Source organism: Eschrichtius robustus, chromosome 19 (genome assembly GCF_028021215.1).
Source record: "Eschrichtius robustus isolate mEscRob2 chromosome 19, mEscRob2.pri, whole genome shotgun sequence".
NCBI lineage: Eukaryota > Metazoa > Chordata > Mammalia > Artiodactyla > Eschrichtiidae > Eschrichtius > Eschrichtius robustus.
In genome coordinates, this window is record NC_090842.1 from 53,241,322 (window position 1) to 53,268,387 (window position 27,066).

General features: G+C 49.8%; 1 protein-coding gene across 2 annotated transcripts; it reads left to right on the top strand.

Annotated features, from left to right (window-relative positions):
* The first annotated feature begins 993 nt into the window (after positions 1-993).
* MAG (myelin associated glycoprotein) lies at positions 994-12,595 on the top strand. 2 transcript variants are annotated; one of them, XM_068528533.1, is made up of 9 exons: positions 994-1,054; positions 1,236-1,604; positions 3,033-3,329; positions 3,416-3,673; positions 4,733-4,993; positions 9,594-9,881; positions 10,233-10,329; positions 11,337-11,436; positions 12,431-12,595. In XM_068528533.1, the coding sequence occupies exons 1-9, from the start codon at positions 1,009-1,011 to the stop codon at positions 12,593-12,595; spliced, it is 1,881 nt and encodes a 626-aa protein (XP_068384634.1). In that variant the 5' UTR covers positions 994-1,008. The 2 variants fall into 2 exon arrangements, with proteins under 2 accessions (XP_068384634.1, XP_068384635.1); XM_068528534.1 differs by lacking the exon at positions 12,431-12,595 and adding an exon at positions 11,705-11,731 and having other exon boundaries at positions 1,009-1,054.
* The last annotated feature ends 14,471 nt before the right edge of the window (positions 12,596-27,066 follow it).

Sequence of the window (27,066 nt, forward strand, 5' to 3'; positions counted from 1 at the left end):
AGGGTGGGGACACCAGGGGCCGTCTGTAGGGTGGGAGAGGGCGGCAGGAATTCACGCGGCATGTTGGGAATGCTGATGCTGTGAAACCCAGTCATTGATGGGGCTGGGTCCCTGCCTCCCACCCCCAGCCCTCAGCCGTGGGACATGTGCTCCCTCACCGCGTTCACTCGCCCCGCCTCCCCCCACCCCAAAGCTCTGCTGCTCCCCTTTTCTTCCCGAGAGTTCTCCATTGCAGCTTGCCTCTGGAGGTGACCACAGAGTAGCTTTGAGGCTGTGTGGGAGGGTCCCAAGCATCCATGGGCAACAGAGACCATGTGGGCAGCCTACAGGATCTACTCACAGTAGATTCTGAAAGCGGGGCGGGGTGGGGCGGGGCAGGGGACCCTCAGGCCCCCACCTCCTTGCACCTGTCTGACTCTTGTTCCAGGTTGGCCGGCTGACAGCTCCAAGTGGGACCAGAAGACATTCCCAACTCAGGGAGACGGAGGTGAGGGGGAGGGTTCCAAATTCCCCTTCCTCTTGGCTTCCCCTGCTTCCTGCTGCAGGTCCAAACTTGGCTCTTTCCTTACTTTTTGGAGATCCCCAAGGGCAGGATGGTGATGAAGATAATTATTAGCACGTCACTTACCACATAGAGTCAGGACAGTTTGGTGGTGAAATCTGCAGACCTGGACAGGCGGACAGGGCTTGAATCCTAGCTCTGCCACTTACCTGCTGTGTGGTCTCGGGCAAGTTACTCAACCTCTCTGGACCTCGGCTACAAAGTGAGGATAATAATTGCACCTACCTCAAAGAGACCAAATGAATCTGTATAGTAAAGTACTGGGGGTGGTTCATGGTTGATGCTCATAGATGTGTTTGTGATTATAAATAATAATAGCAGCAGTGGCTAACATCTGAACAGGCTGCTTCCTAAAGCCTTACTAGAAGCACCCTTTTCACTTCCCCTGGCCTTTAACCCTCTCCTCTCTTCTCCTCTATCCAGCTGTTGCTCACTTGCTGTACAAAATGATATTCCTCACGGCGCTGCCTCTGTTTTGGATCATGATTTCAGGTAATGCCTGGGGGTCTGGGGCTCCTGGAGTCTTGGCCCCTGAGCAGGCTGGGGTTGATTCTGTGGGTCTCTGGACCCCGCCCCCACCCCCGCAGGGCAGTGGAAGGTGATGGGAGCTGGGGGGTTGGGGGCATCCGGGCAGGACATGTCCCTCAGCCTCAGCGGTCCTGCTTGCCCACAGCCTCTCGCGGGGGTCACTGGGGGGCCTGGATGCCCTCGTCCATCTCGGCCTTCGAGGGCACGTGTGTCTCCATCCCCTGCCGCTTCGACTTCCCCGACGAGCTGCGGCCGGCCGTTGTGCACGGCGTCTGGTACTTCAATAGCCCCTACCCGAAAAACTACCCGCCAGTGGTCTTCAAGTCACGCACCCAAGTCGTCCACGAGAGCTTCCAGGGCCGCAGCCGCCTCCTGGGGGACCTGGGCCTGCGCAACTGCACCCTCTTGCTCAGCAACCTCAGCCCCGAGCTGGGCGGCAAGTACTACTTCCGCGGGGACCTGGGGGGCTACAACCAGTACACCTTCTCCGAGCACAGCGTCCTGGACATCATCAGTGAGTTCCCAGGGGCTGTGCAGATGCCGTGGGGCTGGGGCCATGCAGGGGGCGCAGGGGGAGCAGGAAGTCCTCCTGGCACCGTCCCAGGGAGGTCTAGCTGGCAGGACCAGGGACTTGTTGGTTTGGCTGGGGGGAGGGGTGCAAACCCCCCTGCCCACACAGACCAGGCAGATGACCAAAACGGGCAAAGCAGGGCTCTCAGAGGAAAGCAGTGCTCTTACTCTTCCAGAAACACCTGGGGTAAAGGCAGGGGGCCCCGGGGTTGGGGTCAGGCCTCTGGATTCCTATGTTAGCTGGGCTACTGAGGGCAAGTTACTTGACTTCTCTGGGCCTTGTTTTCCTCTTCTGTAAAATGGGGATAAGAACAGCACTCAAAGTTCAATGAGGGAATAGTTGTCAAGTGGGCAAAGCAGTGCCTGGCACATGGCGCCCAGCTCTATCTAAATGGTGCTGGGTGAGAATGCAGGGTCATTGCTGTCAAGCATTCTGAGTTTTCCGTTTGTTTGCTTGTTTGTTTTGTTTTGTTTTGTTTTGTTTTTGGCTGTGCTACAAGGCATGTGGGATCCTAGTTCCCTGACCAGGGACCGAACCCGTGCCCCCTGCAGTGGAAGCGCAGAGTCCTAACCACTGAAACACCAGGGAATTCCCGAATTTTTCAAAGGGAACTGTGTATTTTTCTATGTTTTTTCAACATCAGCTGCTGATTCAGATATTTTTTTAAAAAATACCCTAAATTTAGGTCAAATAAAGTGCAGCTCTGGGCCAGTTTTGGCAATTAGAGTAGGGTCTTCTGCCTCACTTCTGAGAGGCCCTGAGAGGCATGGAACCCTCAGACTCAGGTTTGCCATCAGCTCTGAGCCTATATGAGGAGCCAGATTACAGCCCTGATACAGAAAGAGAGCCCCCCCCTTCCGCCGCCAGGCACGGCCAGACAGCTCCAGGACACACCGCACACACACACACACACACACACACACACACACACACGTGGAAGGTAAACCAAAGCAAACATGGGAAGGAGAGAGGTTTCTTGAGGAATATAATGTAGTGTCCAGAGCACAGACGATGAAGCCAGAGTGACAGGGATTGAAGCTCAGTTTTACCCAATGCTAGCTGTGGCCTCAGTTTCCTCATCTGCAAAATGAGCAAAATAACATTACCGGCTTTCTACTTTCAGCATGGCTGGAAGGACTGGCAAGTTACACACAGTAAAGTACTCAGACCACTATATTGTTGTTTCCGTTATTATTACATCTGCGGTTGGATCTGCGGAGGGCTTCTGGGTGAAGGGTACCCAGGAGGAGAGAAGGCTGTAGGGAATTCTGCATCCAAGGATGGGGAGGGGACCGGGTACCAGGACTGGAGTCGGACAGCGTGGGGGTCCGATGCTGCTTCCTTCACCCTCCATCTCCCCGTCTCACTTAGACACCCCCAACATCATGGTCCCCCCAGAGGTGGTGGCAGGCACAGAAGTGGAGGTCAGCTGCACGGTGCCTGACAACTGCCCCGAGCTGCACCCAGAGCTGAGCTGGCTGGGCCACGAGGGGCTCGGGGAGCCGGCTGTGCTGGGGCGGCTCCGCGAGGACGAGGGCACCTGGGTGCAGGTGTCGCTGCTGCACTTCGTGCCCACCAGGGAGGCCAACGGCTACCGGCTGGGCTGCCAGGCCTCCTTCCCCAACACCACCCTGCAGTTCGAGGGCTACGCCAGCCTGGACGTCAAGTGTGAGCCTGGGGGCGGGCCGGGGGGCGGGCCGGGGGCGGGGTCTGCGGCACGTGCCCGCTGACGCCCTGTGTCTCCGGCGCCGCAGACCCCCCGGTGATTGTGGAGATGAACTCCTCGGTGGAGGCCATCGAGGGCTCCCACGTCAGCCTGCTGTGTGGGGCCGACAGCAACCCGCCGCCGCTGCTGACCTGGATGCGGGACGGCACGGTGCTCCGGGAGGCGGTGACCGAGAGCCTGTCCCTGGAGCTGGACGAGGTGACGCCCGCGGAGGACGGCGTCTACGCCTGCCTGGCCGAGAACGCTTACGGCCAGGACAACCGCACCGTGGGGCTCAGCGTCATGTGTGAGTCGCCGCCCCCGCCCGGGGCGGAGCTGGGGGCCCAGTGGGGGGCGGTCGGGACCATGCCCGCGGTTGAGATGGAGATGGAGAGGAAGTTGCAGGTTAAGGAGTTCCTTCATTTTTCCCACGAGTATCTGGTGAGCACCTACTCTGCACCACTCTCCTCGCTAGGACAAGATGGGAAGAGACAGAGGCAATCCCTGCCACCCAGGAAAGCCTGTTAAATTCAGTTTCCTGCGGGTAGAGCTGGGCCTGGCCCCGGGAATCTGCATTTTAAAATGAGCCCCATTGCAGTTCTGATGGGAGGGCTGAGGAGAACCCAGACCTCACCCAGCCCCTGAACATTATGGGGCCCCAGGGAGAGGGGGCCCATCAGACAGGACTCTGAACTAGGAACCAAGGAGAGGTCATTCATTCATTCATTCATTCATTCACAAATATTTATTGAGGCAAAGTGCCCAGGGCTGGGGATAATAAAAATGACAGCACCGGCCAACATTTACTCAGCAGTTTCTGAGTGCCTCCCACAAATACTCTTTCCCTGGGGCCTCCGCACGGCTGGCTCCTACTCACCTCCTAGTCTCACTGGAGCCCTCCCTCACCATCCTAGTTAAAACTGTAACTACCCCGATTTCCCATCCCACCTTTATTTTTCTGCAAAGCACTTATCCCCATCTTGCCAACTATATGTTTGATTTCCTTATATAGCATCTGTCCACGTGGGCAGGGACCTTCATCTCCCTTGTTCAGGCTAAAACAGTGCTCGTCACAGTTGGTTCTCAGTGACCCCTGTGAGGTTGGGAATACTATTAAGCCCATTTTCCAGATAAGAAAAATGGGGCCCAGAGGGGTTTAGACATGGGTCCACACACAGCTGGGAAGGGGTAGAGCCGGGATTCAAACACAAGCACTATAGCTGCAGAGACCCTGTCTTTGTAAACGACACAGCCAGGCCTGGGGTTACCTGAGCCATCCTGAGCTGGTGTGCCCTGATTGGGGTGTCGGGGGGTCACATTTGGGGGTGGGAGCTTCTGACCATCGGCCCCCTGTCCTGCCCCCCAGATGCACCCTGGAAGCCGACGGTGAACGGGACAGTGGTGGCCGTGGAGGGGGAGACAGTCTCCATCTTGTGCTCCACACAGAGCAACCCGGATCCTATTCTTACCATCTTCAAGGAGAAGCAGATTCTGGCCACGGTCATCTATGAGAGCGAGCTGCAGCTGGAGCTCCCTGCCGTCATGCCTGAGGATGATGGAGAGTACTGGTGCGTGGCCGAGAACCAGTACGGTCAGAGGGCCACCGCCTTCAACCTATCCGTGGAGTGTGAGTACTCCCCTGCATCCGCTGCCCCTGCTGAGGGCAGCCGGGCTTGATTCCTGCCCACCCACCCCTGCGGTGGATGGCTCAATGGGGGGCAGCTGGGCTTGATTCCTGCCCACCCACCCCTGTGGTAGACGGCTCAATGGGGGACACCCAGGTTACCGGGAGGTACCCACGCATCCCAACCAGGGGTCAGCTTTGCTCCAGCAGATGAGGATGAGGAAGGGAGGGAAGCGGAATCCATAGCAAGAGAATAAAAGTCCCACCTGAGAATACGGTAGCCCCACATCCTGGTGTGGGCTTTTGACCAAGGAGATTTCTGAATCCTGTGGCCACAGCCCCTTTGCATTAACTAAAAGAATAACCACGACCCCTAACCCTTGTGGAGCATCGCTAGGCACCAGGCACTGTTGAAAGCTCTGCACAGGGACCCACTCTTTCGTTTGTGTTACGTCCAACGAGGGAGGTTCTCTTACTGTCTCCAGTTTCCAGAGGAGGAAACTGAGGCCCTGAGAGGTTATGTCACTTGCCCAAAGTCAAGCCAGAAAACGGCAGAACTGAGATTCAAATACAGTGGTCTGGTCCCACTCTTCTGTACTGCCCATTGACCTCATCCTACGTTATGACATCAGAATACATTGATCAAGCCGTTGTTATGTGCACGGGCTGTGTGGTTCAGTGGGAGGTGGGGGGTAGGACCAAGAGGACACCAAGCGTATTAACAGATAATAGTACAGCCAGAGAGAGATGAGACGGATGCATATAAAAAGCTAACTGTCTTGGGAATGAAGCGCATTGCTCCACTGCCAACCAGAGCCCTTCCCAACCTTCTATGGACATCACCCGCCAACACCCCACCCCCACCCCGGCCGTCACTCGGGTCATAGCTCCCAAGTCGCAGTTTCCACTCCCCCTCCTCCAGCAACTCCCTCTGGAATGTCACCTTCGCAGTTCCATTCCCCCTGCTTCCTCCCCAGCTCCAGCCTGGCCTCTGGCACTTGCCTCCAAATTATTCCACCTACAATGGCCCCTGCCACACAAGCTTGCCAGAAGGTTTTGAGCACAGTCCGTATACTCAATATGGCATGTGGCCGTAGTCAGTAGAGACAGATTATTCCTGGAGTGCCATCTTCCAGGGCAAGGTGATGGCCACCACTGCCCTGCTAACCTTTCCTCTTTGGGCACCTTCCTTCCCAGTCTCTGCTCACTCGCAGCATCCAACGTGATCATGCATATGGGTCGTGCGGGCACCCCGCCTTCTCCATACATGCCCACCCTTCCGCCTCACGCTTTTCCCCATTAAACCTATATCCCAAGCCAGGGATTCTTAGGTGTAGAGTCAGAGAACCCCCTGAGAATCTGATGGAAACCTCTGATCATACACACACCTCCAGCTCACGAACGTTTTCAGTCACAGACCCTCCTATATAATAAGAGTGGTGGCAGCAGATGATCATTAAGGGCCTACTCTGGGCCAGGATTGCATCCCCTGCACGTGTTTTTTTGCTGAGCCCTTGAAGCAGCTACGTGTTATCGTCATCCCCTTTGAAGAGAAACTGAAGGTCAGAATTCCCCAAGGCCATGCAGCTGGAAGGCTGGCCAGTGCCAGGATTCTTCTGGACTCCTGTCTACCCAGTTCTTAAACCTCTGGCTGCTTCATCTCCCCTGCAGTCCTTGGTACCCAAGGTACTCAAGGCCTTCGATCTGCCGGAGGGGAGGAGCAGCTGTGCCTCCCACCCCACCCCTGCTGAGCCGGTCCCTGGGCTCCAAGGCCTGTGTCGCTGTGCTTGCCCTCTGGGTGTCCGGCTTCAGGCCCCTCTCTGTCCCCGAAGTCTGCGTCCCCTAGCACCGGGGCTTCCGTGCTTGCTGACAATGGTGGGTGCTCCTGAGCTGGACGGGGTGGGGTGGGGTGTTGGGTCCCAGCACAGCGTGGGACCTGCAGGGCACTCACCTCACTGAGACCTTGTGATGACTAGAAGACTGGTTTCAGCCCTTTGCGCATATTGACCTATTTCATTCTCACAACAACGCGATTGGGGGCAGGGACTGCCCTTCACACGTTTAATAGGAGGAAATGGAAATGTTACTGGTGTCCAGCACCCGACAGAGCTGAATCGACCTGGGTCCGAATCCCAGCTCTGTCTCCATCTTGTGATGGAGATGTGCTGTGTGATCCCAGACGAGTGACTTCACCTTTGCTGAGCCCCGATTCTCTTCTCTGCAAAACGGGTATGACAGTATCTTACACTAAGGAAATTATGGTCAACGCCCATAGTGCCCGACATGTCCCATGTGCCCCGTAAGTCTTAGACATCCTCTGAGCTTCCCACTCATCTCTCCTTTGAACTCCTGGCTGGGTATCCGCCTGCCTTCCTGCTGCCAAGGCTTTGCCCACTTGCTTCCTCTGCTGGAATGGTTCGATCCCTGGGTGGGATGTTAAGCTTTCTTTTTCTTTTCTTTTCTTTTTTTTTTCCCGCTGCATAGGGTCTTCGTTGCTGCGCGGGCTTTCTCTAGTTGCGGCGAGCGGGGCTACTCTTCGTTGTGGTGTGCAGGCTTCTCATTGCGGTGGCTTCTCTTGTTGCAGAGCGTGGGCTCTAGGCGCACGGACTTCAGTAGTTGTGGCTCGTGGGCTCTAGAGCGCAGGCTCAGTAGTTGTGGCGCACGGGCTTAGTCGCTCCGCGGCACGTGGGATCTTCCCAGACCAGGGATCGATCCCATGTCCCCTGCATTGGAAGGCAGATTCTTAACCACTGCACCACCAGAGAAGTCCCTAAGCTTTCTTTTCAACACACTCATGTGCCCACTTCAGAACAGAGTCCCGTAGCCCCTCGCAAGTCAAGGACCATTACCCCTCTTTGCACACATGAGAAGTCCATCTCGGAGGCCCAGGAAGCCGAGTGGCCTGATTGGGGCCACCAGCCAGTAGATGGCAGAGCTGAGATTCAAGCCAAAGCCGTCCCACCCCAAACTCCCCATCCTTTGTGGGACCTGGGGTTTATCTAGTGTCAATCAGGGTTTCATAGGTCGCGAGGCTGCCGGCAATGCTGCAGAGATGCTGAGCACATGCAACGGGGTGTCAGCGTTCCTGCAACACTGTCACAACAGCACCAGTGGTGCAGTCTTGAATGAAAGGATTTTTAAAAAATTAATCACTGTCCGTTCAGGTTTGTCATTACTAATTTACTCTGTGGTGTGTTAATTTGTTAATACTACGGCAAGCATAGTGCACGTCTGCCTCAACAGAATTTGGAATATCTAACTGTTAATTTACTAGACGTAGAGATATGTACACACTGAGGTTCCAAATGGAATGATCCCCATTGCAAATACACGGGTCATGTGACTCCCTGCTCCGTCGGTGTTACCTGCATATTCTTTTTTACTGGAAATTGAAAATAAGTGGGGTAGGTGGGCCAAGGATCTTTTGCCCATGTGGAAGTGGGTTTAGCTCAGGGCTGAGAAGCAGAGGTCAGTCTAGAGCAAGCAGAGGGGAGTGCCAGACTCTCCATGAGGGAAAGAGAACATAGTTTAAAAAGCAACATTCAATGTTCTATTATAATTTCATATTTTGGAAAATGAAAGGAAAAAAAATACCAGTTTCGTTTTTGTAATTTAAATGGCAGCAAAGCAAAGCTCAACAAAATGATCTTGGGTGGAGGGTGGTACCTGGTACCACGGGGAATCCTGCGAGGGAGGGAGGGTCAGGGTGCTGGGGGCTCCGGGGAGTGAGTAGGGGCATCTGTAGGATGGCCTGGAAGGGGAGCTGGCTGAACGCAGTAGCTCATCCAGCGAGTCTTCCCAGAGCTCCTGCCGGGTGAAAGGGACATTCTAGGGACTTCCCTGGCGGTCCAGTGGTTAAGACTCCGCGCTTCCCCTGCAGGGGACTTGGGTTTGATCCCTGGTCAGGGAACTAAGATCCTGCATGTCGTGTGGTATGGCAAAAGAAAAAAAAAAGAAAAAAAGAAAGGAAAGTCATGTTCTAAGTGTGGGGGACAGAGTGGAGACTGAGCAAGAGCCTGTCTCGATGGAAATACAAGACCAGCCACATCAGTGTATAACCCGGGTAGGGATAAGTGCTGGGGAGAAAACTCGAGGGAATGGTTAGTGAAGCGAGGTGCAACCTACATGGGGTGGTCAGAGAAATAGACATGGTCTGTGCAGAAGCTGCCTGGAGTGAGGGCGTGAGCTTGGCAGGTGTCAGGGAAGTGTTCCCCGCGGAGGGAGAAACGCAAGACCCACCCCCCCATCCCCGCCCCGGCTGTGGGAAAAAGCTCCACAAGTATGAGAAACAAGCAAGGAGGCTGGCGTGGCTGGAAGGGAATGAGCCAGGGTGACAGCAGGAGACTAGAGCGTGGCTAAGTCCTGCAGGGCCTTGCAGGCAAAGGCAAAGAATTGGGGTTTTATTCTAAGTGACACGGGGAGCAATTGGAGGGGGGCTTTGAGCAGGCAGCACCGTGACCTGATTTATGTTTCACAAGGTGAGCAGAGTTAGAGAGGACGTAGAAGAGAGTGCAGAGGGGAGCAGGCAGCTCATCTCTGCGGCAGCCAAGGAGCCCCCGAGGCCCCGTCTCTAGCCCGCGGGGTCTCGGTCTTGCCCCTGCAGTTGCCCCCGTGATCCTCCTGGAGTCCCACTGTGCGGCGGCCCGTGACACGGTGCAGTGCCTGTGCGTGGTAAAAGCCAACCCAGAGCCGTCCGTGGCCTTCGAGCTGCCCTCGCGTAACGTGACCGTGAACGAGACGGAGCGCGAGTTCGTGTACTCGGAGCGCAGCGGCCTCCTGCTCACCAGTATCCTCACGCTGCGGGGCCAGGCCCAGGCCCCACCCCGGGTCATCTGCTCCTCCCACAACCTCTATGGCACCAAGAGCCTGGAGCTGCCCTTCCAGGGAACCCGTGAGTGGTGTGGCCTGGGGCTGGGAGTCAAGGGGCAGACAGGACCCCTCTTGGATCCAAGCTCCCCTCCCCAAGGCTGATCACCAGCCGCTGCGCGTGGGTCAGGCTGCGCAGTTGATCGGGTGGTAAAGATGCCCTTTCCAGCCAGTTAGGAGAGGCTGCCCGGAGCTTGCCTGTACTTTACTGGCCCCTCCAGCAACGAAGGCCTTCAGGCTAGCCAGTCAGTGCAAGGATATGCCAGCGGTGTAAATATTTTCCCGCTCACCCCTGCCCCAGCCTGTCTCCTAAGAACCCAGGTGTCCTCACTCCCACCGGCAGCCCTGAGGGCGCCTGGGTCTTCTCTTTCCTCAGATCGCCTGATGTGGGCCAAGATCGGGCCCGTGGGAGCGGTGGTTGCTTTTGCCATCCTAATTGCCATCGTCTGCTACATCACCCAGACGCGCAGAAAGTGAGTGGCCTTCCGGGCTGAGCTGGGGCGGGGCGGGGTGGCCTCCAAGGGCAGGGCAGGGGCAGATCAGTTGGAGGCTAGGGGTGGGCAAGGGAGGGCGGATTCTGCTCTAAGCATGTTCAGCTGGATGGAGGAGAGAGGGCCCCGGCTGACATGAGCCGCCGGGGTCGGGTCACGCATGCCAGTGCCTGGGCCGAGCACTTCTCACCAGTCAATACCTGTGCCCCACATCCTGTGCTGTGGCCTCCTGCCACTCCGGTGTGATGGGGAAAGCCGGCACCCCTGGCTCGCAGCCAGAACATCAGTCACAGTTGGTTCCAGAAACCCCAACAATTACACATATCTGTGGTATCAAAAACACTCCCCAGGGACTTCCCTGGTGGTCCAGTGGTTGAGACTTCACCTTCCAGGGCAGGGGGTGTGGGTTCGATCCCCGGTCAGGGAGCTGGGATCCCACATGCCTCGTGGCCAAAAAAACAAGACATAGAACAGAAGCAATATTATAACAAATTCAATGAAAAGACTTTAAAAATGGTCCACATCAAAGAAATCTTAAAAAAACAAAACACAACACAACAAAACGCTCCCCAGTCCCAAGGCACATCCACCTGCCACAAGTGTGCTGCTGTTGTTTTTCTTCCTTGTGGTGCACACGTATCAGCTCTCCTGACAATGAATTAATCTCCCGCTCCACATCCTGGCGGCAGGGGGGTGCGGATTGCCCCAGAGCGAATGAGGAGAGCCCAGAGGAGCCAGGCTGGGGTCCTGAAAGTGGCAGAGACCAGGGCCCAGGTGGCTCCTCCTCAGCTGTGAAGCAGAGGCGGGGTGGGCAGTGGTGAACAGGAAGAGGTGCTCACCAAAGGGGCTGGCTGCCCATCTTAGAGAGGCGGGCGGGAGCAGCTCTGGGGTCCCTTGGGCCAAACTCCTTAGGTAGATGGGGTTGCAGATAGAGAGGGGAGTGGGGGGACCTGGGGGTCCCACTGGAGCTGACATGTCTTGCCCTGCAGAAAGAACGTGACAGAGAGCCCCAGCTTCTCAGCGGGGGACGACCCCCCCGTCCTGTTCAGCAGTGACTTCCGCATCTCTGGGGTGCCAGAGAAATATGAGGTGAGGCCAGAACCCTGTGGCGCCAGGCTAGCTGGAGATCCTGTGTGCCAGGGACCCCGAGGGCCTGGGGAGGACCTGGGAGGCCCAGGGGCAGAGGGGGAGCTGGCCCCGCAGAAGGGAAGGAGGGGATGTGCGGAGGGCTGGCTTGGCCCTGGGCTGAGAGGGGGCACTCAGGCTGAGGCCTGGCGGGGGGCTGTGGAGCTCGGGGCCCAAGAGAAGCCCTCATCCACCCCGCCTGCGTCTATGACTGCATTTCCTTCTCCAATAGTCCAGAGAGCTCTCTACCCTGGAATGAGCACCCCAGGAGGTAGGTCCCGGGGGCCTCAGTGTGCCCACCTCTGGGCCCTTGTTGGGCCCTGGGGTTGGCGTGCATGTGTGTGCGTCCCATCAGGCGTCCAGGTTGGTCCCCACTTCATTCTGGCTCTGCCCAGCACTCCTGGCCTTGTCTGTTCTGTCCCATTGCTGCTCCCTTCTGTGTGTCTGTGGCCACTGTCGTGTGTGTGTGTGTGTGTGTGTGTGTGTGTGTGTGTGTCCAAAGGTGGGGGACAGGGATGGAAAGCGTGACAGGGAAGCCGAAGTTGCACCTGCAGGATCTCCCAGGTTGAGGAGGGGGACCACACCAGACCCAAACATACTGAGTCAGGCATTTATAAAAATTGGGGAAGGTGGGCACCCGACCAGGTGGCTTTAATCTAAAAGCATGTTATGGACTGAATTGGGTGCCCCCCAAATTCCTATGTTGAAGAAGTCTTCCTGGAGACGTTGAACTTGTGGGCGGCTTTCAGGCTTGGCAGCGACGAGGTGATTTTGCGTAGGGGGGATCGGCACAGGCCAGAGCTCCAGAGGGGGACCGGGGACCGTGGGCTGGCTGGGCTGGCGGTCCTTAAGGAAGGAGGCTCACACAGGACTCAGCTCTGGCGGGTGCAAGTGACTCCAGCCTTTGCATCTGGCAAGGGTGGAACAGGACCTTCTAATGGGTTGGTTCCCTTCATAGAGTGAGAGGCGCCTGGGATCTGAGAGGAGGCTGCTGGGCCTTCGGGGGGAACCCCCAGAGCTGGACCTGAGCTATTCTCACTCGGACCTGGGGAAACGACCCACCAAGGACAGCTACACCCTGACGGAGGAGCTAGCCGAGTATGCTGAAATCCGCGTCAAGTGAGGGAGCCGGGGGCAGCCCGGATGGCCACCACCCCTTCAGGACCCTCACTGGCCCCCACTGGCTGTGGGCTCCCTTCCTCCCCAAAGTAGCGGGGGCTGGGGCAGGAAAGGGACGGGGCAGGTGACAGCGAGGTCCTGGGGGCCTGGCCTCCCCCTCCTTCCCAGCTGCCCCCGCCCTGCCAGCACCCCAGCTCCGCATTGTGGCTCCCCTGTAACCTCCTTTAACCTCATCTGTCTGGAGGGGAGCCCGTCTGTCCGTGTTATTTATTGCTACCCCTGCCTGGTCTCTTGTCCCCATACCTGGCCCCAGGGCCTGTCCGGAGGGACATGAAATAAATGCCCTGAAGCCAAACACCCGTCTAGATCCTGATGATTTCGGACCCGTCCCTGGGGACCCTGCCAACCCACCCCCCCCCCTTGCCCTTCCCTGGGTCCTCAGGGATCCTAGCGCTGAGCCCAGGCCAGCCACCCTTAAGTTGCTTCCACTCCGAGCTGGAAGCTCTGGGCTGGCTCTGGTCCACAGTAGGTCATGTTTGACTGCTGGGTGATTTCACATCACAACCCTCATTCCTGCTCCTGCCACAGGTGGAGCGACTGACAGCCCCGGGCTTGCGCTTACACACTGCGACATCTCACTGAAAGAGACGGTGGCTGCTTCTTCTGAAGGGGCCTGGCTCCTGATCTGCCACACTGCCCACCACTTCCTGTTGTCCCACACCTGGCTGGCTTCACTCACTGACATCCCCCCCTGTACCCTGCGGGTCGCGGGGGGGGGGGGGGGGCCTCAGATCTCAGTGTTCCATGAGCCTGTGTCGGTTTCACCACCGTGCCTCACATTCATGCTGTGCTCTGCAGCTTCAATCTTTTCTCTTTTCCTTTTTTTTTTTAAAAAAAAGTAATTAATTAATTTATTTTGGCCATGCTGTGCGGCATGTGGGATCTTAGTTCCCTGACCAGGGATTGAACCCCGTGCCTCCTGCAAGTGGAAGCCCAGAGTCCTGACCACTGGACCACCAGGGAATTCCCCATCTTTCAAACTTCACTTGGTTCAAGAAATATCCATCAGGCATCAGCTGTGTATTGAAGCCCTTTAGGAAGCTCAGGCTATCCTGGGAAGGGACCTCCAGGACAGTCCTGTGAAGATGAGAACGCTGGGGCTCACGGAAGCCAGCTGATTTTCCCAGGGTCCCAGAGCCAGGAAACGGTGTGGCCAGACCCTGGACTCAGGTCTTCTTGAATTTAAAGAAGGCCAGACTCACTGGCATGAACTGGTATCAACAGCTAACATTTTTGTTGAGCACTTACTACGTGCCACGTGGTTCTACCTGGTTTACATGAATTCATCTCCATTTGCTCTCCCTAACGACTGCGACAGTGGTTCTCCAAGTGGGGTCCCTGCACCAGTGGTAGCAGCCGCACCTGGGCGCTTGTCAGAAAGGCAGATTCTCAGGCCCCACCCAGACTGCAGGAATCAAAACCTCTGGGCTGGGGCCCAGCAGTCTGTGTTTTGACGAGTCCTCCTGGTGACTCTGACGCTGAGAATCTGGAGGAGCCGAGGCATAGAGGCTGCATCACTTCCTCGAGGTCCCCCAGCTGCAGCCCCGACTTGAGCCCCCGGGGCCTGGCTCTGGAGCCCACGCGCTGACCACTGTACATCACTGCCGTTTCAGTGAGAAGCAGCGGGAGCTCATGGGTCTGAAGGTGCTGAGGGGGTGGTAAGAATAGAGCCGCAGGGCTGAGGGCAATGCCAGCGAGGTTCCTGAGGAAGGTGGTTCTGCCCTGGTTTTTGAAGAGGGCGGAGGATACAACGGAGGCCGAAGTCAAGGTCTAGAGGCAGAAATAACGAAACTGTGTTGGAAAGGAAGGTGACGAGGCCGCTTCGGCTGGAGTGGGGTGTCCACATGCACGAGAAAGGAAGAGAGGTGCGTGGTAACGGGGCCGTGGGCAGTGGGGCGGAACCCCACCCTGAGGCCTGCCCTTTCCTCACCGAGCTGGCAGTCATGCAGGGAGAAGGACATTAAATAAATGACCTCAGGCAGAACACCTGGCTGCAAAGTGGGACACCCGCCCCCCCCCCACCGCTGCTCCCAAGGAGAAGCACAGGGAAGGCTGGTAGAGCCTAGAATGGAAGTGTGACTTAGGGTCTTGGGGTTGGGGAGGCGTCCCTATGGAAGGAAAGTCACTCGGGGACGCCCTGTGTGAAGGCCCCAAGTGGGAACGTGTTTGGCAAAGTTCCAGGAGCTGAACCGAGGCTGGAGCGGTCAGAGAGGGAGGCAGAGAACAGCAGGGGCTTCATAGCAGGCATGCTAGACATTTCGACCAGAGCTCCTGCGCACGTGCAGTGGCCCCGCCCTGACACACCTGTCCCCCGACAACAGGCCGTGGCTCCAGCAGGTCTGGCCTGGGAGGAATGACCCTAAGGACTTCGCCCTGAGAGGCAGAGGAGTGTCAATAATCAGGGCCGTCGAGTTACCCTGTGCTGCCCGCGGTGCAGCCTGAGCGCCGCCCGGGTGAGCTGGGTGTCCCCAGGAGGGGTGTGGAGCGACTCTTACATGAATAGTCATGCTTTATTTAGTCTGTATCAGAGCAAAAGGAAAGCAGCATACCAAACATGATTTTTTGTTTTTTGATGAAAGCTTAGGATGAGGCTGAGTTAAAAAAGCAATCAAGTTGAATTGATTTAAAGAAATGTATGAAATAAAAGTGTTTCAGGTGGTTCACAGACAGGATAAAAGTCCTGAAGGTCACAGGCAAACCTTTAAAGTTTGGAAAGCAGTGATGTGATCTGACACAAAGACCATCTCTTAGGAGGGACTAACGTTCAGTGATGACCCACAATTCAGCTATCACACTCCGCCCAGCGCCTGGATCCCCCAGAATTCATCCATTCTGTCCACACATGGTTACTGAGCACCTACTCTGTGCCAAGCCAGTGCTGGGCTCTAGGGACGCCGCACGGACCAAAAGAACCACACTCTGACCTGGCGGAGCTGACATCCTGTGGAAGAGATAGACAAAGACCAGATAAACATGTGGTCAGATAGTGAGTGTGCTACGAAGGAAACTAAGAGAGATAGAAGGACAGAGTGTGCTTGCAAGGCTGCCGATTTAGAAAGCGGTCATTTGAGTATAGAGACCAGAAGGAAGAGAGGGAGGGAGCTCTGTCGATTTCTGAGGACTGTGGGTCCAGGGAAAGCCAAGATCAGGTGCAAATGCCTAGAGTGGGAATGTACTTGTTATGTTCATGGAATGAGAAGGAAACCAGCGTGCGTGGAGTGGGACGTAGGAGCCGGAGCGGTTGCCCAAGGGAGCCCGATCACAGAGGGGCTTTAGGTCACAGTCAGGACGCAGGGTTTTACTCTGAGTGACCTGGGGAGCTGCTCGAGAGTTATATGCAGAGGAACGTTATGGAGGGGCTGGAGGTTTCAGAGCCCCTGCTGGCAGCTGTGCGGACAGTGAATGCAGGGGATCAGCGGATACAGGCAAGGGGCTCAGCAGGCCACGGCTCTTGTCCAAGAGAGAGGGGAAGTGGAGGTGTGAGAGGGAAGAGCATCAGGACATGTTCTAGAGGGGGAACTTATGGGGCTGGCTGGTACGGAGGGGAAGCAAGAGAGGAGTCCGAGATGCTTAGATGCTTAGATCTAAGGCCACTTCCTTGGATGCTGGAGAGGTCGAAAGGAACTAGTTTGGTGGAGAACACAGCATGCTCTGCTCAGCACGTTCAAGGACAGGCAAGGCTGACGGGACCCCTCCCTGGGGACAATTCAAGCTGAGGAAGAGTCAGAGTGACTCAGAGGGACGGGGACACATGCAGGAGAAGAGGTCTGGCTGGGCTGGAATAGAGGCGAGCAGGTCTCACAGTTGCAGCTGTCAGGAGGGATGGGCCACCCGATGCAGGAGGGAGGATGGCCAGGCGCCAGGCATGACAACATGGACCACTTTGTCCCTCCCCTCCTGCCAACCTCCTGGGTCGCTCCTGGCTGAGAAGAGCCATCCCTGGTCGCCCCCCACGCTGTCCTGAGGACCAGTGCCTGGGGTGGGCGGCTCCATTATCCCCATCAATGAAAGGGCTCCAGGCCATGCTGGCTACTCCAAGTCTCCTCCCCTGGGGGGGGGGGCTCACAACTCCACCCAGGAGGCTCCAAGCCTCCTCCTTTCGCCACCTTCCTCATTCTCAGTTCCCGTCTGCTCCCTGGAGGGGAGGTGACAACCTCAGCTCACGGGCAGGGCAGCAGCCGAAGAGAAGACCCCTCCCCCCACCCCCTCCCATCCCCAGAGCTTGGTCTGCCTGGAACATCTTCGCTGGGGAGCAGGAGGGGAACCACTGTTTTGTCTCAAAGGGCCTCTCTGTCCAGCACAGTCTGGAATTGAGCAGCCAGAGGTATGTGACGTGAAGTCACCATGGAGTATTGGTCAAACAGAGCAAGGGACGGTTGGTAATAATGACAGCTCACTTTTACAGAGTGCTCATTTCACGACGGCCACCCTGCAAAGCGTTTTACGTGCTCGCGGTTGCTCACGGCACACTCAGGCAGTCAGAACCGCCAGTGTCTGCATCATCCTTAGAGGGGAAACTGAGGAAGGTCACGGCTGACAGACGGCAGGACAGGGATTTGAACCCCAGTCTGTTTACCAGGTGCTTGTCATTCATATGCAGCTGAGTGCAGCACGTGTGTGACCTCACTAACCCTGTGAGAAAGGCACTGTCATCCGCATCTTTCAGCCTGGACAGGGGGCTCAGAGGGGGCACACAGCCAGGTGGGGAAGGCAACCCAGGCCTCACAGGTGCTTGGCTCCACTGCTTCCAGGGCAGGGTGGGGACAGCCAAGCCAAGTGGCCCAAAACAGAGACCATCTACCTCTTTGGAGGGAAAGATGTGAAGGCACCAGAGCTACATTATCAGGAGTCCTGCTTCCCCGCCCTTTCCTCCTCCATGCAGCCCTTGGCCTCCAGAAATCAAGGCACGTGCATGAACCCCCTGCCCAATTTCCTCCTGTGGCGGGACCATCACCAATGCCTGGAGCTGTGCCAGCAGAGGCCTCAGACGCTCCTTCTACGTGATGAGCAGGGCTGTGAGTCCCCAGTGGGTCCCAGAAGACTTTTGGGATCTTGTCCCTTGGCCTGGGAGTCCCCCATTGAGATCACTGGGGTTTTGGGTTTTTTTTAACTTTTTATTTTGAAATAACTGTAGACTTACAGGAAGTGACAAAGATAGAAGAGAGAAGTCTGGCGTGCGCTATGTTGAGTTTCCTCCCATGGTTACTTGTTACATAATTATGTTTAGTACAACCTGTATGTAGTTCTAAGTCCTTTTATCTCTTGTCTAGATGTATGTAACCCTGCAGTCAAGATACAGAATTATTCCATTACCACAAAGATCACCCTTGTAGTCACATCCACTTCCCTTCCCTCTATTGTCTCCAACCCATGGCAACCAGTAATCTGTTCTCCATCTCTACCATTTTGTCATTTCAAGAATATTACATAAAAGGAATCATATGGTCCATGACCCTTTAGGACTGGGCTTTTTTTAACTCAGTAAAATGCCCTTCAGAATTTTCCAAGTTGCTGCCTGTTCAATACTTCATTCCATTGCTACACAGTACTCCACGGTATGGATGTATCACAATTGTTGAACCATTTAGCTATTGAGGCACATGTAGGTTGTTTCCAGTTTGGGGCTATTACAAATAAAGCTGCTATGAACAACCGTGTACAGGCTTTGGTGTGGACATAAATTTTCGTTTCTTGGGCATCAATTCCTAGAAGCGCAATTGCTGAGTCATGCGGTAGGAATATTTCATTAGTTTTTCAAGAAAATTACCAACTATTTTCCAGAGTGGCTGTACCATTTTACATTCCCACCAGCCATGCATGAATGATCCAGTTACACTGCATCCTCACCAGCATTTGATATTGTTATTATTTTTTATTTTAGCTGTTTCGTTGGTATGCAGTGATTTGCATGGTCTTGATTTGCATTTCACTAATGGCTAGTGGTGCTGAACATCCGTTCATGGGCTTGTGTATACTCTTCGGTGAAATGTCTTTTCTTGTCTTTTGCCCATTTTCTAATTGGCCATACAATCCACCTACTTAAAGTGTACCCTTTAATGGTTTTAAGTATATTCACAGCGTTGCACAACCATCACCACAGTCAATTTTAGAACATTTCATCACCCCAAAAAGAAACCCGTGCCCATGAGCGGTCACTCCTGGTTTCCTCTCGACACCGCTACCCCAGCCCTAGGCAACAATTAAATCTACTTTCTGTCTCTACAGATTTTCTTTTACTGGACATTTCATAGAAATGGAATCATACAATTTGTGACTTTTTGTGATTGGCTTCTTTCACTTAATGTTTTCAAGTTCATCATTTTGCAGGATCTCTACAGTACTTCATTTCTTTTTATTGCCAAATAATATTTCGTTGTATGGACACACCATATCTTCTTTATTCGTTCATCACTTGACAGGCATCTGAGTTGTTCCCAGTTTTTTGGCTTTTATGAATAATGTGCTATGAACACTTGTGTTCAAATTTCTGGGTGGGTGTGTTTTCATTTCTCTTGGGTATATACCCTAGGAGTGGAATCACAGAGGTAGATGGGAATTCTATGTTTAACCTTTTGAGAAACTGTCTTGAGACTGTTTTTCAAAGTGGCTGGAAAATTTTACATTCCCACTAGCAATGTATAAAAGATTCCATTACTACACATCCTTTCCAGCATTTGCTATTGCCACTATTTTTTAATTTTAGCTGTCAAATAGGTGTGTGGGAGTGATAGCTCATTGTGATCTTAACTGGCATTTCTCTAAAGGTTAATGACGTTGAACATCTTTTTATTGGATTATTTTAAATTTTTTATTTGTTTATTTATTTATTTATTATTTATTTTGGCTGCACCGGGTCTTAGTTGCGGCACTCGGGATCTTTGTTGAGGCATGCGGATTTCTTACTTGCGGCATGCATGCGGCATCTACTTCACAGACCAGGGATCGAACCCGGACCCCATGCATTGGTAGCACAGAGTCTTACCCACTGGACCACCAGGGAAGTCCCTATGTGATTATTTTCTATCCATATAGCGTCTCCAGTGAAATGTCTCTTCATGCCTTTTGCCCACCTTTTTTTTTTTTTGCCCATCTTTGAATTGGATTGTTTGATTTTTTTTTTTTTGAATGTTGAGTTTTGAGAGTTCCTTATATATTCATTCTATATTTTTTTCTGTTTAAAAATTAACTAACTAACTAATTAATTAATTAACTTGGCCGCCTTGGTTCTCTGTTGCTGCACGCGGGCTTTCTCTAGTTGCGGCGAGCGGGGGCTACTCTTCGTAGCGGCGCGCGGGCTTCTCATTGCGATGGCTTCTCTTGTCGTGGAGCACAGGCTGTAGGTGTGCAGGCTCAGTAGTTGTGACTTGCAGGCTCTAGAGCACAGGCTCACTAGTTGTGGCCTACGGGTTTAGTTGCTCCGCGGCATGTGGGATCTTCCCGTGTCCCCTGCATTGGCAGGCAGATTCCTAACCACTGCGCCACTGGGGAAATCCCTACATATTCATTCTAGATATGAATTCTTTGTCAGATAAGTGGCTTGCAAATATTTTCTCCCAGTTTATGTTTGTCCTTTCATTCTCTTAGAAAACTCTTTTCCAGAGCCAAAAAAAAAATAATTTTGGAGTCCAGTTTATTGAGTTTTAGGGGTCATGCTTTTGGTCTCATGTCTAAGAACTCTTCATCATCCCCTACGTACCCCAAATTTTCTCCTATGTTAGCTTCTAAAAGTTTTATAGTTTAATGTTTCACATGCGAGTCTATGATCCACTTTGAGTTAATTTTTGTATGAAGTATGAGATTTAGGTTGAGGTTCATGTTTTGCCTATGGCTATCCAATTGTTCTACCACTCTTTGTTGAAAAGACTATATTTCCCCCATTGAATCATTTTTTGCTCTTTTATCCAATATCCGTTGGTTGTTCTTGTGTAGGGCTATTCCTGAGTCCTCTAATCTGTCCAGATGATCGACATGTTTATCCCCCCACCAATACCACACATTGTATTTTATGTGTATATGCCTTTTATATTATTGTTGTTTATTGTATATTCCTTTATAATAAGTCTTAAATCAGGTAGAGTGATTCCTCTCCCTTTATTCTTCTTTTTCAGAAATGTTTTCTATTCCAGTTCTTTTTTCTTTCTGTATAAACTTTAGAATAATCTTGTCTATATCTACAAAAAATCTTGCTGGGATTTTGATAGTAATTGCATTAAATCTGTATATCAATTTGGGGAAAATTGACATCTTTACTATGTTTAGTCTTCTAATTCGTGAACATGGTATTTATTGAAGAAGTCTTCTTTGATTTTTTTTCAGCAGTGTTTTGTAGTTTCAGGATACAAGTCTTATATATGTTTTGTTAGATTTATGACACCTAAGTGTTTCTTTTTGTAAGCCATTGGAAATGGAATTGTATTTTAAATTTCAGCTTCCACATATGCATTATTAATATAAAGAAATGTGACTAATTTTTGTGTTGATTTTGTATTCTGCAACCTTGCTGAATTCACTAATTAGTTTTAGAATTTCTTTTGTAGGTTCCTTGGGATTTTCTACATAGACCGTTATGTTATCTGTAAATAGGTTTTATTTCTTTCTTTCAGATCTATATGCTTTTTATTGCCTTTCTTTGTCTTATTATGCTGTCTAGAACTTCCAGTATTATACTGAATAGGAGTGATTGAGAGTAGACATCCTTGCCTTGTTCCCCAGCTTAGAGGAGAAAGTATCAACACTGTTAAGTGTTAAATATGTCAGCTGTACTTTTTGTAGGTCAGTTGTAGGTAATCAAGTTGAGAAGTTTCTATTCTTAGTTTTCAGAGAGTTTTTATCATAAAAGGGTGGTGAATTTTGTCAAATGCTTTTTCTGCAACAATTTATATGATCATGTGATTTTTCTTCTTTGTCCCATTAATGTGAGATTACATTGATTGATTTTCGAATCTTGAACCAGACTTGCATACCTGGAATAATCCCCACTTGGTTATAGTTATATAATTCTTTTTATATGCTGCTGAATTCTATCTGCTAATACTTTGTCAAGGACTTCTGCATCCATTTTCATGAGGAATATTGGTCTGTAGTTTTCCTTTTTGTGCTATCTTTGTCTTTTTTGCTTTGGTTTGGTTTCAGGGTAATACTGGCTTCGTAGAATGAGTTGGGAAACATTCCCTCTACTATTTTCTACATAATAGATTATGTAGAATTGGCGTTAATTCTTCTTTAAATGTTGGGTAGAATTCTCCAGTAAAAACCATATTGGCCTGAACATTTCTTTTTCACGTTTTAAATTACCTTAGTAGTTATAAGGCTAGTCAAATTATCTGATTCATATTGATTGAGTTGTGGTAGTTTGTACTTTTTGAGGAATTGATCTATTTAATCTAAGTGGCCAAATTTACGTGTATAGAGTTTTTCGTAGTATCCCTTATTATCTTTTTGATGTCTGCAGGATATGTACTGATATCCTCTGTTTCACTCTTGATATTAGCAATTTCTCTTTTTTTATTTGTCAGTCTTGCTAAAGATTTGTCAATTTTATTGATCTTTTCAGTGAACCAGGTATTTTATTTCCTCTATTATTTTTCTGTTTTCAGTTTCATTGATTTCTGCCTTTATATTTATTATTTCCTTCCTTATGCCTGCTTTGGGTTTGTTTTGTTCTTATTTGTCTAGTTTCTAGAGATGGAATCTTATATTATTGACTTGAGACTCACTTTTTTTTTTTTTGGCTTGCACGACCTTATTTCCCCAACCAGGGATTTAACTGGGACCCTCGGCAGTGAAATCACCGAGTCCTAACCACTGGGCTGCCAGGGAACTCCCAAGACTTCCTTTTTTTAATGTAAGCATTCAGTGCTATAAATTTCCCCCTTGTATTTTAGTTGTGTCCCCCCAAATTTGATAAGTTCTATTTTCATGTTCTTTCAGTTCAACGTATTATTAAATTTCCCTTGAGATTTCCCCTTTGACCCATAGGTTATTTAGAAGTGTGCCGTTTGGTTTTCAAGTGTTTGGAGATGTTTCTGTTATTGATTTCTAGTTTGATTCCATTGTAGTTAGAGAATATACTCTATGTGATTTCAATTATTTCCAAATTTTTGAGGCTTGTTTTATGGCCCTAAATTTGGTTTATCTTGGTATATGTTCCGTGGATGTCTGAAAAGAATGTGTATTATGTTGTTTTGGGGTGGAGTGTTCTATGAATGTCAGTTAGATATTGTTGGTTGATGGTGTCGTTGAGTTCTTATGTATCCTTGCTGCTTTTCTGTCTAGTTGTTCTATCAGTTGTTGAGGGTGGGTGTTGAATTTTCCAACTGTAATTGTGGATTTGTCTGTTTCTTCTTTCACTTCTGTTGGATTTTGCCTCACACATTTTGTAGGTCTGCTGTTTGGTACTTACACATTTAGATTGCTATGTCTTCTTGATGGATGGACCCTTTCCTTATTATAACATATCCTTCTCTGGCTTTGGTCATTTTCTTTGTTCTGAAATCCACTTTATCTATTATTATTATAGCCACTCCTACTTTCTTTTTAAAACTGAGGTATAATCAACATATAACATTATATTAGTTTCAGGTGTATAACACAATGATTTGGTATTTGTATTTAGTGCAAAATGACCCCCACAATAAGTCTAGTTAACATCCATCACCATACATAGTTACAGAATTAATTTTTCTTGTGATGAGAACTTTTAAGATCTACTCCCTTAGCAACTGTCAAATATACAGTACAGTATTAGTAACTATAGTCGCCATGCTGTGCATTACATCCCTAGGATTTATTTATTTTATAACCAGAATTTTGCACATTTTGCCCACCTTCACCCCTTTTACCCACCCCACGCTCCCTGCCTCTGGCAACCACCAATCTGTTCTTTGTATCTATGAGTCAATTTTCATTTTTTAAAAAGATTCTACATGTAAGTGAGATCATATGGTATTTGTCTTTCTCTGTCTGACTTATTTCATTTAGCATAGTTCCCTCCAGTCCCATGCATGTGGTAGCAAACGGCAAGATATCCTTTTATGGCTGAATAATATTCTTTTTTTTTTAAACATCTTTTTTGGAGTATAATTGCTTTACAATGGTGTGTTAGTTTCTGTTTTATAACAAAGTGAATCAGCTATACGTATACATATATCCCCATATCTCTTCCCTCTTGCGTCTCCCTCCCTCCCACCCTCCTTATCCCACCCCTCTATGTGGTCACAAAGCACTGAGCTCATCTCCCTGTGCTATGTGGCTGCTTCCCACTAGCTATCGATTTTACATTTGGTAGTGTATATATGTCCATGCCACTCTCTCACTTTGTCCCAGCTTACCCTTCCCCCTCCCTGTGTCCTCAAGTCCATTCTCTAGTAGGTCTGCGACTTTATTCCCGTCCTGACCCTAGGTTCTTCATAGCCATTTTTTTTTCTTTTTTTTTCTTTTTTAGATTCCATATATATGTGTTAGCATACGGTATTTGTTTTTCTCTTTCTGACTTACTTCACTATGTATGACAGACTCTAGGTCCATCCACCTCACTACAAATAACTCAATTTTGTTTCTTTTTATGGCTGAGTAATAGTCTATTGTATACATGTACCATATCTTCTTTATCCATTCATCTGTCGATGGACACTTAGGTTGCTTCCATGTCCTGGCTATTGTAAATAGAGCTGCAATGAACATTTTGGTACGTGACTCTTTTTGAATTATGGTTTTCTCAAGGTATATGCCCAGTACTGGGATTGCTGGGTCATATGGTAGTTCTATTTTTAGTTTTTAAAGGAACCTCCATACTGTTCTCCATAGTGGCCTGTATCAATTTACATTCCCACCGACAGTGCAAGAGGGTTCCCTTTTCTCCACACCCTCTCCAGCATTTATTGTTTGTAGATTTTTTGATGATGGCCATTCTGACCAGTGTGAGGGTGTGAGGTGATACCTCATTGTAGTTTTGATTTGCATTTCTCTAATGATTAGTGATGTTGTGAATCCTTTCATGTGTTTGTTGGGAATCTGTATATATTCTTTGGAGAAATGTCTATTTAGGTCTTCTGCCCATTTTTGGATTGGGTTGTTTGTTTTTTTGATATTGAGCTGCATGAGCTGCTTGTAAATTTTGGAGATTAATCCTTTGTCAGTTGCTTCATTTGCAAATATTTTCTCCCATTCTGAGGGTTGTCTTTTGGTCTTGTTTATGGTTTCCTTTGCTGTGCAAAAGCTTTTAAGTTTCATTAGGTCCCATTTGTTTATTTGTGTTTTTATTTCCATTTCTCTAGGAGGTGGGTCAAAAAGGATCTTGCTGTGATTTATGTCATAGAGTGTTCTGCCTATGTTTTCCTCTAAGAGTTTTATAGTGTCTAGCCTTACATTTAGGTCTTTAATCCATTTTGAGTTTATTTTTGTGTATAGTGTTACAGACTGTTCTAATTTCATTTTTACATGTAGCTGTCCAGTTTTCCCAGCACCAGTTATTGAAGAGGCTGTCTTTTCTCCATTGTATATTCTTGCCTCCTTTATCAAATATAAGGTGACCATATGTGTGTGGGTTTATCTCTGGGCTTTCTATCCTGTTCCATTGATCTATATTTCTGTTTTTGTGCCAGTACCATACTGTCTTGATTACTGTAGCTTTGTAGTACAGTCTGAAGTCAGGGAGCCTGATTCCTCCAGCTCTGTTTTTCTTTCTCAAGATTGCTTTGGCTATTCGGGGTCTTTTGTGTTTCCATGCAAATTGTGAAATTTTTTGTTCTATTTCTGTGAAAAATGCCAGTGGTAGTTTGATAGGGATTGCATTGAATCTGTAGATTGCTTTGGGTAGTATAATCATTTTCACAATGTTGATTCTTCCAGTCCAAGAACATGGTATATCTCTCCATCTGTTTGTATCATCTTTAATTTCTTTCATCAGTGTCTTATAGTTTTCTGCATACAGGTCTTTTGTTTCCTTAGATAGGTTTAATCCTAGGTATTTTATTCTTTTTGTTGCAATGGTAGGTGGGAGTGCTTCCTTAATTTCTCTTTCAGAATTTTCATCATTAGTGTATAGGAATGCAAGAGATTTCTGTGCATTAATTTTGTATCCTGCTACTTTACCAAATTCATTGATTAGTTCTAGTAGTTTTCTGGTAGCATCTTTAGGATTCTCTATGTATAGTATCATGTCATCTGCAAAGAGTGACAGCTTTACTTCTTCTTTTCCGATTTGGATTCCTTTTATTTCTTTGTCTTCTCTGATTGCTGTGGCTAAAACTTCCAAAACAATGTTGAATAATAGGGTGAGAGTGGGCAACCTTGTCTTGTTCCTGATCTTAGTGGAAATGGTTTCAGTTTTTCACCATTGAGGACGATGTTGGCTGTGGGTTTGTCATATATGGCCTTTATTATGTTGAGATAAGTTCCCTCTCTGCCTACTTTCTGGAGGGTTTTTCTCATAAATGGGTGTTGAATTTTGTCAAAAGCTTTTTCTGCATCTATTGAGATGATCATATGGTTTTTATTCTTCAATTTGTTAATATGGTGTATCACGTTGATTGATTTGCGTATCTTGAAGAATCCTTGCATTCCTGGGATAAATCCCACTTGATCATGGTGTATGATCCTTTTAATGTGCTGTTGGATTCTGTTGCTAGTATTTTGCTGAGGAATTTTGCATCTATGTTCATCAGTGATATTGGCCTGTAGTTTTCTTTCTTTGTGACATCTTTGCTTGGTTTTGGTATCAGGGTGATGGTGGCCTCGTAGAATGAGTTTGGGAGTGTTCCTCCCTCTGCTATATTTTGGAAGAGTTTGAGGAGGATAGGCATTAGCTCTTCTCTAAATGTTTGATAGAATTCGCCTGTGAAGCCATCTGGTCCTGGACTTTTGTTTGTTGGAAGATTTTTAATCACAGTTTCAATTTCAGTGCTTGTGATTGGCCTGTTTATATTTTCTATTTCTCCCTGGTTCAGTCACGGAAGGTTGTGCTTTTCTAAGAATTTGTCCGTTTCTTCCAGGTTGTCCATTTTATTGGCATAGAGTTGCTTGTAGTAATCTCTCATGATCCTTTGCATTTCTGCAGTGTCAGCTGTTACTTCTCCTTTTTCATTTCTAATTCTATTGATTTGAGTCTTCTCCCTTTTTCTCTTGATGAGTCTGGCTAATGGTTTATCAATTTTGTTTATCTTCTCAAAGAACCAGCTTTTAGTTTTATTGATCTTTGCTATTGTTCCCTCATTTCTTTTTCATTTATTTCTGATCTGATCTTTATGATTTCTTTCCTTCTGCTAACTTTGGGGTTTTTGTGTTCTTCTTTCTCTAATTGCTTTAGGTGTAAGGTTAGGTTGTCTATTTGAGATGTTTCCTGTTTCTTAAGGTAGGATTGTATTGCTATAAACTTCCGTCTTAGAACTGCTTTTGCTGCATCCCATAGGTTTTGGG